Source organism: Drosophila albomicans, chromosome 2R (genome assembly GCF_009650485.2).
Source record: "Drosophila albomicans strain 15112-1751.03 chromosome 2R, ASM965048v2, whole genome shotgun sequence".
NCBI lineage: Eukaryota > Metazoa > Arthropoda > Insecta > Diptera > Drosophilidae > Drosophila > Drosophila albomicans.
In genome coordinates, this window is record NC_047631.2 from 25488855 (window position 1) to 25504505 (window position 15651).

General features: G+C 40.5%; 1 protein-coding gene across 3 annotated transcripts in view; it reads right to left on the minus strand.

Moving 5' to 3' along the window:
- Nucleotides 1-13991: 13991 nt before the first annotated feature.
- LOC117574018 (nucleolysin TIAR) overlaps nt 13992-15651 on the minus strand; it is an 87754-nt gene continuing 86094 nt past the window's right edge. For 2 of the 3 annotated variants that reach the window (XM_034257606.2, XM_052006766.1), the window contains 3 exons: nt 14461-14808; nt 14209-14377; nt 13992-14134 (listed from right to left, as the gene is read on the minus strand). In XM_034257606.2, coding sequence (XP_034113497.2) covers nt 14093-14134; nt 14209-14377; nt 14461-14808 — 559 coding nt within the window. In that variant the 3' untranslated portion in view covers nt 13992-14092. The remainder of the gene's footprint in view (nt 14135-14208; nt 14378-14460; nt 14809-15651) is intronic. The other variant, XM_052006767.1, reaches the window with a different exon arrangement.

Sequence of the window (15651 nt, forward strand, 5' to 3'; positions counted from 1 at the left end):
ACGAGTTTTGGTCTATGGCGGCGCATGACAACTAAGCGCAGCAGATGGACACAGACAGGGAACGGGAATGGGAATGGGATCGAGAGCGGGAGCAGCACCCAAAACTAGGAGCTAGCATCCTGGGACGGGAATGGATGACAGCAGCGGTGCAACGCGTTTGACAAGCGCGTGAAGAAAAATTTCTGCATGTGTGCGCCATCCTTTTTGGCCAGCCAAAAAATAGAGCAGCAAAACACACACACACACATACACACAACATGCAGAAACGGTTGAAATTGTGAAAACAAATAAAAACGAGGCAGATTACTCCTTTGGCTAGCCATCTCTTTCTCTCTCCATGTGTGTGTGTATGTGTGTGTGCTTTATAACTGCTACGTGTGTTGTGTGCTTGTTGCGGCTTTGCAGGCATCAGCCATCTTTTTATTTATTTATTGTTTTTGTCTGTGTTGCTGCATTGGTGTTATTAGTGGACACCGTTTGTTATTGTTGCTACTGCTGCCTCTCTCTCTAGTGTAATAAAGTACAGTACACGCCGAGGACATTTCTATGCCACAGCTGGCATCACTCAAAGTGTTTCCCTTCCTCCCATTTTTTTTTGTTCTTTTTTGTTATACCTGGTAGCCATAGGGTGGAGGGGTATTATATCTTTGTGTCGGCGGGAAATGTATGAAAATGTATGTAAGGAAGAATCTCTTACCCCATTGTGTATATATATGCCCTTATATCAGCGTTAACAGGCTAGACGATATATCCATGACCTTCTGTCCCTTTGTCTGTCTGTCCGTCCGTTTGTATAAACACCTAGATCTCAGAGACTATAGGAGATAGTCGGCAAAAAACAAAAACCAAACGTAATTTTGAAGCTAGAGAAGCGAATTTTGGCACAGATAATAAAAACTGTAATATTTTTGATTCCTGAGATGTTGATTGCAATTGGATAGGTATTTATTAGTCGATTCTTAGCTGTTTTAGTTGATAGTCTGATAGATTTTGCACTCTATGGTATATTTTGAATGTAGTATTAAATAATTATATCAATTCCAAGTTAGGTAAATTCATTTGGTATATTTTAAGAAGGGTTGTTTACTAAAAAAAATACACTTTATTCAAAATATGTAGCGGGTATCTCACAGTCAGGCACACTCCACTACAGCTTTCTTTCTTGTTTTTGGTTTGGTTTGTTGTTTTTGGCCTCTACAGCTTTTATGTGTTGCAGGTGTTTGGAATGCGATCAAAGCGTACAGCATTTCGATTTGTGTTGAATTATTGCTGTAAGTTGAGCTTAAAGACACGCATTCAAAATGTATTCCATTAATTTACTAATTTCCATCAGTTGACTAGACAGGTGGAAACTTTTGCTATTGACACCAACATTCAGCAGATATTGTATTAAATACAAATGGAGTTTATTTGCAATCAGATTGTGTATATCAAAGTCTGAAGCGTTTATGTTATTAATCATAGTTACAATTAACCATTTAGTTATAGAAAATAATATTTTAGATTGAAATGATGCAATTAAATGTAAGTACATTCATGCGTAAAATGCGATAAATACCATCACACACACACACACACACATACGCTTGCGAAATGTTATTGTATAATTTTGATATTTGCCAAATTGTAATAAATTTAATGCAATTGCAGAAACTGCAATTGACAAAAGGAATAATTACAGCAAATGTATACAAATATGTGAATAATGATTACGTTTGTCTGAGTGTGTGTGTGTGTGTGTGAGTGTGGTTTTTGGTCAAAAACATTTCGTAACTCTTCAACACTTGAATAACAAACAAGGACAATCGTTGAGGGAAATCTTTGCATATCAAATTAAATGTAAGTGCCACAAGAGCAAATAAAATAGTTATGTTCTGTATTTTTGCAACAGCGACTTCTCTCGACACCTGCGTCCAGTTGTGCTACTTTAATAAAATCAGCCACAACAATCAGTATAACAGCGACAACGACAACGACAACGACACTGAGTTTGTCTGTTTCTCATTAAAGATTCAGTTTCAGGTTTCATGGGAGAATTAAATCTTGACAGGGCAAGTTTCGCAAATGGACAACACAGAACAACATAATTTTATGGGAATTTATGCACATTTTGCCGCCTGCTCTTGGTCTGGTGTGACCAGCTTAAACACAGTTTTAAATTCAATAGAGTTAGAGGAGGGAGACACAAAGAGCGAGAGAGAGCACTCTGTTAATGTTAAGTGGTTGCCTAATGCATATTTTATGTGACAACCTGTGATTTCTTGCTACTCTCTGTTTTATTTGTTTGTTCAGTTTCAGTTTGGTTTTCTGTGTTCGATTGTGTTTGTTCGGTCTGCAAAAGCAAATGAATTTGGTGTTTTGTCTGTGGTCAATCGACACACACACACCCACCCACACACACACACATACACAATCCGCAATCCACAATCTCATTCTTATTTCTTGTTTTGGGTTAGCCAAAAACTGTTGCATGGTCCATGGCCACAGAAACCGCCATTGAGCCACAAGTCAAAGGCACTTTTTTATTATTAATGTCGCTTCTGTTGCGTTTGGAATTTTAATAAATCATTTTGAATGAAATGTGTGCGTAACACGAGGCGCCTCAAATGTTATCAAATCAAATGAATGAATGCCTGTCGGACTGTCTGTCTGTCTGTCTCCCTGTCTCTCAGCCTGACTGGCTGTGTGAGTGACTCGAATATGCCTCAATTGCAGAGCCGCTGCCTTTGAGCTGGAATTAGGGAGCTCTTAGCCGGTTGGTTGCCTGTAACAAAATATATGTATATACGAAATATTTTTAAAAGAACAGAAATTCGAAGGCTGCGTTGTAAATCAAAAATGCCAGCGCATGGGCCAAAATATGGCATGGAAGGGGGACGCAAAGGGAACAACAGGCTGTTTCAGGGCTATTCAGGGGTGACGTTTAAGACAGCATCAAATATGCAAATTGTAAATTGTAAATTGTTTGCCTTTGCCTTTGTATTTGTGTGTTGTGTGTGCTGTGTGTGCTGTGTGCCTGGCCATAAATATTTTTTCTGCCTTTCGTCATTACATAGAAGTCTGAAGCTGAGACGTTTGCTGCTGATTATCAGATCGTGCAGTTAGAGCACTTATTAGAGCAGCGCATAAATCAGCCAAATCACGATGGAACAAATGTTTTACAGACTCATGCGTCTGATACAATGCGTACTTAGTTTTATTGGAGACACCGTACAAGTCATTTGTCAGATGAGAGCACGAATATTTATTGAAAAAAAAGCATTGCTATGCGCACTTTGATGCTGCTGCGTCAGCAATTACATCGTTGATAAGAGTTGATGAGAGAGAGAGAGAGAGAGAGAGTGGTAGAAAGATGGTGTTAAAGAGTTCATGGCCCAGTTGATTTCAAGTGTAATTTATGTAGAGCATTTTGTATACATATTACGTAGCCGCAGCGTTAACCCCAAAAGTGAAAGAAAATGCGTGGTTACCAGCGAGAGAGAGAGAGAGCTTGCTTGCACATTGTTTAATTTACAATTTGCGCATTAACTTTGTCACATAATTCTAATTAGCGCTTTTAATTTGTTTATGGGGCACTTTGCACCGTTACCTAAAATTATTGCTGGCTAAAATTGCGCTGGGGTACAGGCTTAAATATCACCCAAACGCCGGACACACAGCCAAGTGCCCCATTAGCGACAGGCAGAGGAAGAGAGAGCGAACGAGAGAGGGGGAGAGAGAGAGAGTGCCATCCGAGTCGGCCACTATTTTCACGAGTCAGCTGCCAGGTGAGTCGTCGCCGTGGCCCCGTTTTTGCTGCTGTTGGGGCTGCCATGACAAAGTCATTAAATGCGACGCAAATTAGATTTATTGTACGCCACTGCACCTGCCAGTTGGCTCCACTCTCTCACTGAGGAAATGGAAATGGAGATGGAGATGGAGCTGTTGTCCCCCCCTTTGGACGTAGGTGTGGGACCAACAACTGCTCCAACCTGCTGGCCACTGCGGTTGTCCGCCTGACCTGCGGGGACATCGTTAAGGGTTTTTTTTTTGCTGTGCTTTGCCTTGCCAGCTCCCCCTTTGCTTAACAATAAATTTACATTAGACTGTTACATATTTGCACTGTTTGCCACGCTTTTGAAAAACGCAGCCTGCCCCTGGCATTCCATGAGCAGCACGACAGCTTTTGCAACGTGCCACTAATGTGCAGCGCACACTAACACACACACACACACACACACACACACACACACATATACGCATTCACCGTTAACTTGCAAAATGATATGCAAACAAGGATAAATCCGTCACTCGACAGGCCACCAACCTCAGTGGCATTCATTGCGCTGTAGTTTCCATGTCATCGCTTTCATCTGTTAAATATAAACTAAATGCAGCAAGATAAGAGCACGTATTTAGCTCACTCTTCACATAGCATTTCATTCAAGTGAAGTAAAAGAGTAGTTTATTTTTATATTGCAAAATTCAAATGTGTAATTTGTGTTGTTCTGGCAGCCTTAAAAATTATTTGAAGTGCAGAAACCAATAGCAACATTTTAGCTAATATTCAATACAAATTAAATAAAGAGCTATATTAGCATCAATCATAAATGATAAAGCAGATCATTAGTTGCACAAACATTTTATTAATGTTAACGCATATTCCATTCACACATTTAATTCATTTAAAACATAGTTAGAGCATTTATTAATATTACAATTTGCCTTGAACCTTATTTGTTTTCAAGCCTTATTAATATGTGCTGAATTGTTTGCTGAAAAAATATATTTATTGGAAGAAGAAATAGTCATTTGAAGCATTTAATTCATTTAAAACATAAAGCGACGTCAACCCATTTATTAATATTACAATTTGTAATTCAAGATATTTGATTTCGTGCTTGCCTTAAGCTAAAATCCAAATAATTAAATAAGAAAAAGTAATTAAAATATTTTTAGTTGCGAATTTGTTAAAACTGAAATGTTATGCGCAAATTAAAACGATGCAAATTGAGTTTATTTTCGGCAAGTCCTTGACATGCATTTGCATTGAGTTTCCAATTGCTGTTTTTGATGTTTTTGCTCCGTTTTGGTAGTTTTATTGTTGGTTTGTCCGTAGATGAGCTGAGGAGAGAGAGAAATCTAATTTCATAACTCACGTCATTTAATTTTAGCAAATATCACGACCTGAACAAAAGCCATTGGATGCAACTGCTGTTGCTGCCATTTTCGGTGGCAGACTCAATGGGGTAATGGGGCGGGCCTCAAAGCTTTTTCGGCCTGGCTACGAAATTCGAATGGCGGTCCGTAATGAAACAAGAAACAGCAGCAGTAAGAGAGATTCGCATACATGTGCAGAGAGAGTGTGGAACGTGCAGCGCGAGACAAATGGCTGGAAACGTCTACTCCGACTGCTGCTGTTGCTGCTGCTGCTATTTCGCTGAGTCGCCTTTCCATTTCGGTGGGCAGGTGTCAGGCACAGGAGGTGGCCTCTCCATGAAGCACCAGCAGTAGAAGCAGCAGCAGCAGCGCTGAAGTTTTCGCATAAACAAAAGCAAATATTGCGCACTTGTGCAATTTATATTGCAAAACAATTGTCATTAGAAAATGCCGCACGAACAAAAACCGGTGCAGACAAAAGGAAGCTCGCCTCCATTTACGGCTCCCAAGGACTACAGAAGTCGAGCCCAGGCACAACTGCAACTGTCACATGTGAGCCCAAGCAGCAGCAGCAGCAGTATCTGAAGCAGCATCACCAGCAGCAGCAGCATTTTATGGCACAGCTTAAGTGCTTCAAAAATTCCACGTAATGCACTCAAAGCAACGTCTGTCGAGCCCCCCAACGAGAGCGAGAGAGATGCCCCTGATGCGTTCTCCCTTACTCTCATTATCTATGTTGGCTTCTTCTTCATCTAACAGACGGCAAATAAGAAAACGTGCAAGAGCTCTGTGGTGCAAATTAAAGTTGCTCGCTGGGCAGGAAGCCGGATTCTGTTCATGGTCCTGCACTGACTCCACTCTTAGCTGCTGACAGAGCAATGTGTTTCGCTGCAGTTGCTCCATCTCCATCTGCAGCTCCCTTTTCATTGCCAACTCTTCTTCTACTGCTGCTGGTGCTTCTTTTGCTGTCATTCGTCGCCGCTTTTTCATCTTTGTGCGCTGTGCGCCGTGCGGCATTTTCTTCATTTAGGTTTTGTGTGTGTCTGTGCAATTCACACACTCACACTTTTTGTTCATTAGTGGATAATGAACAATTGCAGCATTATGACAGCAGCAGCAGCAGCAGCAACAGCACCAACAGCAGTGGCAGCAGCCAGTTGGCCAGTTTTTTTTGCTGTTCACCTCTAGCTGCTATCTAGTCACAAGCATTTTTATTAAAATTCCTTGCGAGGACCATAATTTTCCTGCTCTTGCATTTCGGTTTCTTTCACTTTTCCGTTTGCTCTCCACGTTCTTTTCTTGCTGCTGTTCTTGCTGCTGCTGCTGCAGCCTCATTTTGGGTTTTAGAAAATGTTTTGCTCGTTTTACGTTTATTGCAGTTAATTCTTGGCAGTTTTGAACACCATTTGCCTGTGGGTTACCTTTTGCTTAATCAAGTTGAATATTTCTCTGTGCTAGTGATTCATTTGTCTACAATTTGCTTGAATACTTGCTGCACTATCTTTCTCTATATTAAAGTGAGAATTTTGGGAATTCAACAGTGGAGAGGGTAAATTATTATGCCGTGTTTTCACAGGTTTTTCTAGCCATCCGACTATAATCATATATATTATACGAGTGGCTCGCTTTTGCTCTCTTTTGTGCAATCAAAGTTTTGTTGGCACATTAAAACAACCTCTGCCACTGGCAATTAATTTGGCTTAGTTTAGTTTAGTGCACTTCCGTTGCACACGGTGGCCATTTTGTCGCACCACCGGATGAACAACAGACAGACAGACAGACGGATGGACGGACAGACGGACGGACAGGAGAGGCAGCCAGCTGCGAATTCATGAGTGCTCGAAAGCAGCTTTAGTTTTTATTACCATTCAAATCGGATGCAGTTTCCCCTCCCCCACCCGCTTTCCACCCACACCCAACAAAATGTCTCATATAACTCAAATACATAAACACGCACATTGCACGCTATATGCATATAGTAGTAGTTGTATGCTGTGTTGATATTGCTTTCTCTGTGTGTATTTAACAATTTTGGCAATGCTCTTTGCTCTGGCTTCACCTGAAATGAAATCCAACCCTATTGACCCCATTGAGGCAAAAATGGGGTGTGTCAACGACAGCAACAACGCCATTGACAATGACAACGACAACGACAACAAGAACACACACAGAGAGCTGTTTTGAAAGGCAAAACTGAAATCAACTAACAACATTAACAGGGCAACGAAATTTTGCGCGTTCTACGCTAAGTTTGCCAAGCATCAGTTTTGTGCTACGAGATTCGCCTGGAGTTTTTGTGTCGGCTGCGTCGCGAGGGGGAGCCAGACAATGAGAGCGCGTATTGCACATTGCTGGCGGTTATATGGTGGTGGGTTAATGCATGGACATGGACGTGGACACATGGACTGGGGCATCACGCATGCCAACGACAGGGTTAAATAGACAAAGCGCCGCACGCAACGACAGAGAAAGAGGGAATGAGAGTGAGTGAGGGGGATTGCGCTGGATCTGTGGCTTGCATTTAGGTACTCAAGCGGCGTTGTCGTAGTCATTTGCCATGCGATGTGGAAGCGGGTAGGATAGAGGGGAGGGGCAATAGGCACTCGTCCCGAGGACAGTCAAGAGTTTGGGCCTTTGGCGCTTTAACGGGCGTCACATATGCTCCTAACGATAATAGTTTTCTGCGTAATTTGTTCGCAATTTTAGAGAAGCCAACACACTAGATAACGTTACGTAAAACTTTGGGCCACGCATCGTCCTGCAAATGCAACAGAACCAAACCGAACCGAGCTGAACAGCACAGAGCAGAGCATTGTGTATAATTTAGTAGTTGTTGCTGTTGGTTTTAGACAACGCTCAGAGTTAGACTTTGGATGGGCGTCCCTTTTTGCTAGCTGACACTTTTCGCTTTTGACTCGTTAAAATTCATTTTAATTTCTAGTTGTCGTTGTTGTTGTTGTAAAGTCAGAGCTGTTGGCCATAAAGAGCTGCCAAGACAGAGTTGGAGTTAGCTAGCTAGCTAGAGAGAGATAGAGAAAGAGAGAGTTAGAGAGAGAGAGAGCAGACAGGATGCCGCACGTGTCTCTGAAGCCGCATCCTGCGTAGCTTTATAAACAATTTTGAATTTTGCGGTTGCGCGAAAATTAATGGATGCCTCGCTTTTGTGCGGTTTTTGGTTTGCGCGTTGCCAGACTGAGTGGCAGAACGCTGTGGGGCACAACGCTACGCTACGCGCTACGCGCTGCGAGTGGCAAGTGGCAAGTGGCAAGCAAACGCATTGCCCGCCACATCGTTTGCTTTTAGCGCGCTGGCGACGCGACGATGGCGGCTAAATTTTAGCATTTTGTCATTAGTGTTTGCATTCTAGAAACGAGATTGTTGTTTGTCGTTGCGGCGGCGGCAAGAAATTGCAGCAGCTTAATGGCAAGGATAGCGGCAACCAGCAGCTGCCACCGTTCTCCATTCGGCAATCAATTAAAGCAATAGCGAGACCCCAAGCCAAAGCCTAAGCTAAGGCCAACGACAAACCCGTCAAGTGCTAAACAAAAACATACAAAACTCAACTTGAGAGCGACAACGAAAATGAAAGAATGGCATAAAGTTGCCTCAACTTGGCTGCAACTTGCCAATGATTTTCAGTCAGTGAGAGAGAGAGAGAGGGAGAGAGAGAGAGCGAGGGAGTCGCATGTGTGTTTGTGTTATGCATAAGCCAAGAAACTTTTGCCTTGCTTCGGTATCATCATTGCAAAGCAGCGGACTAGACGAGGAGGAGACGGCGGAGGAGGAGGAGACGACATCGCGAGTGAGCGCGGTTAATAAAACAGACAAACACTCAAACTTTAGCTATAAAAATATCAGAATGCTTGTGCATGAAGAGTGGGAGGTAAGAGGAACGAGTTTTTTAAGTTGCCGGCGTTGTTTGCTTGCTAAACAAGTGCTATTAAAAGAGCATAAAGGTGGAAGCTGAAAGCTGCAAGGCGTGGCAGAGCAACTGCTCTTCTCCTTGTACCGTGCAGTCGTAAAGGGCCAAATGCCAAGGCATCTATAGCAGCAGCAACAACAACAGCAAGAGCAGCAGCTCAGCAATAAGCCCGGCCCAATCTATATGCAGTTCACAGTCGCAGCAGCTCGCAATCGTTGGCTGATTTTGAATACCCTCTACGCAATTGCTGATAAGAGTTGTTTACACGAAAATAAAATAAATACGAAATTTTGAATTTGCTATTATTATATTTCCTATTTTACTGAACTCGCATTGCTTGCTGGGTATCTGGCAGTTGAGTCGCTGCTGTTCACTTTTATTATTGCTATTTTGTTGTTTCACATTTTAAAATATATAAAGAAGCTTAGGTGCACTTTTGTAGTTGGCCTTTTGACGTGCTTTTTAATGCTAAAAAAGAGAAGAACAAGTAAAGGAATGGAATGGAATGGAGGTAAAACAAAACAAAGCAAAAGCAGTCAAATTTTATAAGTTTAGTTTTTTTTATTGCTGCAAAGTATAAAATATTATCCACTAAAAATGCTCTGCTCTTGGCAAAAATATAAGCTTATTTGTGAGCATATTAAACTGCAAAAACTGAAAATTGGCTTAATAAGAACTTTTTTTTGCTGCAAGCAGAGCGCAAAGACAGAGATTTTGATTTAATTAAGAATCTTGCTTGCAGTCATTAATGTTGTGAAATTTTGAATAATTTTAGAATACTTTTGCAGATACTAAAACTTTTTTTATTAATTTCTTGCATTTGTAATGCGAATGCACTGCAATTTGAAGCAAATGCCAACTGGTCGTATGAGTAACATATGCATTTTATGTTTATGCATTGTTGGTGTTTGCACATTCAGCTTGGTTTTTGGAGTTTTTAACTGTGTCGTTTCGAGGCGCGCATATTAAACAGGTTTGCAATGACGATGGCGATGGCGATGGCAAAAGTGACAGCAGCGACCCCAAAGTGCAAAATGCAGTAAAATATTGAAATTGTACAGTTTGTGCTGCCGTTGTGCAATGATGCGCAATGTCACTGAAGTTTTTTGTTGCTACAATCGAGTTGAAAGGTGCACTTGAAACACACACACACACACCAAGAGGGGAGAAGAGACGGGGAGAGAGAGCAACAGACGTGACCAGCATGCGACAGTTGTAGTTTTGCCTTCTCTTATTGCAGGCGTTGCAACTGCAGTGCCGGTAAATCGAGTCAAGTGGAAATGCGACATGAGCACACATATAGAAATATAGGCACTTTACTCAAGGCAACTTAAAGTCTGGCTTATCTGTGCTCCGTTTTCCAGCAACAGTTTGCTTACGCTAGAAATCATGCTAAACTGGTGATTATTATTCCTGTAAGTTCACAATAATCACTCCAACAACTCAGAATCAATTCTCGCTGTAATCAAAAACGTACATCAGCTGCAATGGAAAAAAAACGTTGCCTAGTTTTCAGCGCAATGTTCATTACAAACACTTACCCTCCACTTCCCCAATGCAATTGCAAAAAGAAGAAAACTGCATAGTATTTTTTTTTTTTTTGGTTTTATTTTTGATTAACATTTTTCCATTTTATTTGATTATTTCTCTCCTGCTTTTCCGCACTTTTCTATGCATGTATTAACGTGTTTACCTGCACACCTGAGTGCAGTTCTGCGTGTATGTAAGTCTGTGTGTCTGTGTGAGTGTGTTGAGTGGGCGTCGTTTGAACGATTTGATTGGATTTTATAGGCTTTGATAGGCTCTTAACATAATTATGCCATTCTGCTTGCACGATGTTCGTAATCCTTTGTGTCTCTCCGAGTGTCGAGTGTCGAGGGTGTATTGGGTTTACTCTTTCTATTTTTACTGCTGCTAATTCAAATGCAATTACGTAGTTCTATGAGTGTGTGTGTGTGTGTGTTAGCTGGCTTTGCTCTTTTATAATTTGTTTTTTGTTGTTGTTGCTTTTGTTTCACTTTTTTAAACATATTCTGATGTTTTGTCCAGCTTTGTTTAATCTGTGGTATTTTTTTTTTACATTTAAATTTTTATTCATTTGTTGTGGTGTTTGTTCGTGTAATTGTGAATGTATTTTTTGTGTGTGTGTTTACATTCATAGACGCTCTTTAATTATATGCATTTTCTATTTTTATAATATATATTTATATATATATATATATGTACATACACAACATTGAATCATTTATTGTTTTTTTTTTTATATGTATCTGCATTTAGCTTAAACTGTAACTATGTATACATAATTAAACATAGTTATGCTAAATACATAAGTATATTTTCCATATTATATTATTGGTAATCGTATTATAAGTATTTCTCCCTCTCCCTTTCACTCTCTATGCTATCCTTTTTCTAGCGGTTGTTACCACACTCTCTAACGTCGTCTGGCCACAATATTTTTTAACATAGTACATATGTTTCAGCTACAATAAATTGTATTTTTTCTGTATTATTATATTTTATGTATGTATCGTTTTTTGTTGATTTTTTTTTGGTTTGTTTTGTTTTAAAATTATGCATAGCTTTTTGCTCTGATTTTCCTTTTGGGTTAGCAGACAGTTTTGTTCTTGTTTGCTCAAATAACATTTAGTATATATATTTTTATTTTCTGTTTTTGTTTTTTTTTATATTTATGTACTTGTATGTATATAAGTATATATAGATTTGTATATATATGTAAAGTTATGCATACAATGTTGCACACAATTTCGCCGTTGGCTCTCAAAAAAACGCGTTTTGCCAAGTTTTAAAAAATAAATCAGTTTACTTTGTCAATAGCATCGTTTACTCTCATCGCATAAAATCACAACTTATAGAAATTAGACGCACCTTATCGTGGCATCCATTTTGTTTTTTGTTTTTTTTTTTTTGTTTTACCACATCCAATACAAAGTGTTCTAATTTTGGTTACATTTTCTTTTCTATCAATTTAGCTTTTTGTTTTTGTTTGTTTCTGTTTCATTTCTTTGTTGTAAAAAATAGTTTACAATTTTGATGATTCTTTTTTGTTGGTTTTGTTTGTTTTGCTTTTTGGTTTTGCCTCCTTGTAAATACCATAAATAATTGTGTTTTGTTAACATTTAGTATATATAGTTTTTGGTTTTATAGTTACAATTACAATCTTAACTAAACATTGACTAAAGTTTGTAATTTGCTTTTGCTACACGTTGCAGATGACGTCATGGACGCTGCTTATAAGAATTTTCACTTCGTTCACATCTCCTTTCATCTAAATATTTCACTATTTTTATTTTTTGTTTGCCTCATTCAGCTCGTTTTCGTCGTCATCAATTTGTTTACTTATAGATTTGTTCACATTTACATTACACAGATACATTAATAAGTTTCTATATGTGTTTGTTACCCCTCAAATAAATATATATTTATATATATTATGTCCTCCATATTAAAGTGCTGCTTAATTGTAGCTAGTCATGGGTACATCTAAGTACATACATTTAATTAATTATATATATATATATTTTTTTTTTGTTTGTTGTTTTTCGTTTTTGTTTTCTTCATATTTATTTTCAATTTCGTTCTGGTTTTGTTTTGGTTTCTGTTGCTTTATCACTATGTTTACCTATGTGCAAATTTTCTACGTTTATGACTTGTGTTTACATTTAATTATTTATAGGTATTTTACGTGTATTTTTCATTGATTTCATTTCTCTTCTTTTCCATTTTATTTTTTTTAATTTTGTCTCTGACTCAATTTGTTTTTGGTTCCTTTGCTCGATATTTAAAAATCAACAAATATTTTGTTTTAGTTTCTGTTTTATTGGGGATTAACTGATCGAAGCATTTGGCCAAATTGATTTGCCATTTAATAAACTACACCTTAAGTTAGGCACATCCATTGATGAAGCAGCATTTGCAGCTGCGGACTCAGAAAAGTAAAAAAGATTCAAGGAAGTTTCAATTGAAATCAAAGGTTTTAATTTTCAGTCAGTGAATTCTGATCTAATTTTCTTTCCGCATCTTCTTTCTAATCACTAAGGTTAGACAACTATACGAGTAAAATCCGAAGCAAATTGTTAGCACCCAATCTGTTAGGTACACCTTCAATATATGTGCACTACTCTACGATTCTTTCTGATCCCATCTCATATCCTTCTTGGCTGAGGGTCTGCGAAAATAGACACAAATAACACACATACATAAATACTATATTTTATTTAATTATCGTTATCGGTTTGGTTTTTGCTTTAATTGTTTTTTTTTTTTTTGGGTTTTTTTCTTTTGTATTTTTTATGGTTATTAGCTATTGCACATTTGGCTTTATTGTTGCTGCTGCTGCTCTTGTTGTTGTTGTTGTTGTTGCTTGCCATTTAATACTTAGAACTAAGTTAGCCGTCAACAAATGTGGATATTTAGTTAATGGGCATTTATTTAATATCATATTTCATATACCATATTTCATGCTGTTCTATGTCTGCTTCTATATCTGGTCTGCTTACTTATTCTGTCTGCCTTTCACTTGTGATCCTTTGCTTATAAACTAACCGGCTCTCTCTCTCTTCCCCGCTCCATCAATCAGTTGTCACTTCAATCTTTGTACAATTCCGGCATGCCATAGACTTGACTTGGCTGTTGCTGCGCCTGAAGTTGCAGTTGAAGTTGCTGCTCGTTGTTGGCTACCTGCTGATGCATCCAATGTGGCTGCGTATAATGCAGCTGTGGGGCATAATGCGCTTGTTGCTGCTGTTGTTGTTGTTGCTGCAACTCATATGGCTGTTGCTGTTGTTGGTGTTGGTGGTGGTGGAGTTGTTGTTGTTGTTGTTGCTGTTGCAGGTGATGATGCTGTGGTTGCTGCTGTAGCTGGTAACGTGGCTCCTTCACATAATCGCTGCCTACGCCAGGCTGTTGCTCTTGCTGTTGTTGTGGCTGCTGCTGTTGCTGCTGCTGCTGCTGTTGGTGTTGTTGTTGTTGTTGTTGGGTGGGATACATGGCCACCGCTCATGGCAGCTACACCAGCAAACTGGGCGCCAACCATTCGTCCTCCGCCAGCTGTAAAGAGACGCATGAAGAACCATCGTCAGGCATCAAGTATACGCAGTGTAGTCTACGCCTGCTCAACTCACCTGCGGACTAACCTGAAACTGTTGCATAGGATAGGCCACAACGCCAGCTGCCTGAGGCAATGCACCGCCCACGCTCTGTGTGATCTGTGGCGCTGCAGCGGCCGCAGCGCTGGTTAACTGCGGCTGTGGCGGCACACTCTGCCAAGTGCCCGGCAACTGAACGCCCATGCTAAGTGCAAAAGTGGGAGAGATTGTTGTGTATAAGAATTGTGCAGAGATAAGCACAATCGATGCTACTGCTTGAATGCTTACCCCATGTAGCTGGCCTGCTGATAGCCCGCAAATTGACCGTAGGTAAAGCCCTGCATGCCCTGCAGAAACTGGCCCGGCTGTAAGGCGCTAGCCGGTGCCGCTGTGGGATATGTTGGTGCCGGTGGATACCAGTAGCCGGCCACTTGCTGCCCATAGGCAGCGGCTGCAGCGGCCGCAGCTGCGGCTGAGCCAAATGGAAAGCCTTGTGCCAGTGCTTGGCCCGCTATGGCCGACATATGATTTGGATCGCCGCTCTCTTTGCCCCACGCACACTTCACCGGTTGCTGGTTAATTTCCGTATTATTGACCGCCACGATGGCATGTGTGGCAGCCTCTTTAGTGGAGAATCTACAAAAGACAAAGACAAACAGAGAGAGAGAGAGAGAACGTACAAGTTTAGCAGAGTGTTAAGTTAAGGCAAACTAATTCGCTGGGGGAGCGCCTAGACTAACTGCAGATTGCTGAGCGCACATGGCATGCTGCAGATTGCAGATTGACCTGCTTAAATTTCCATTTAACCTGCAGCAACAACCACTCAACAACAAGAACAACAACAACGAGTTGTGTTAGCAGAACAAAGCGTAAAAGTGGTACAAGCGTCTGTGGAATTGTTTGGCTCTTATTGTACTTGTAGCTGTTAGTTGAGAGTTGGGCTTGGGGTTGTTGCTGTTGTTCTTGCTGTTGCTGTTGTTGTTGTGGTTCGGCTTGGATATAAATGCAGCAAAGGCAGCAGCAGCAACTGCCGCCAGCAGAGACTACTTGTAGTCCCCAAGCTCATTATGTTACAAAACGCCAAACAATGCCAATGCGGTTCTTTTGCTCCCTCTCTTCCTCTCCTCCTCTCTCTCTTCCTTTCGCTGTCTCTCAGTTTCACTCTCCCTCGTTTAATACAGAAATGAGTTTTGGGCAGCGGACAAAAGGCGCACATGAACCTGGAACCGGCGACTGCATTGCGTTTTGGGTTGGAGTTTTTAAGCCCTGCATCTCGCCGGGAGGGCAAAACCGCTGCCATTAAAATCCTATCAGCATTCGTGGCGGCAGCTGCGATCTGTTCGCTTGCTCGCTTGCTCCACAACCCTTCACAAGCCTTTCGCTGCTGCATACGAGCACACGTTTGCCGGCCTGTCTCTACACCCTTTTTCACTATCGTTTTTGCCTTGTTTGTTTGCATTTTCCTTTTTTTTTCTCCCC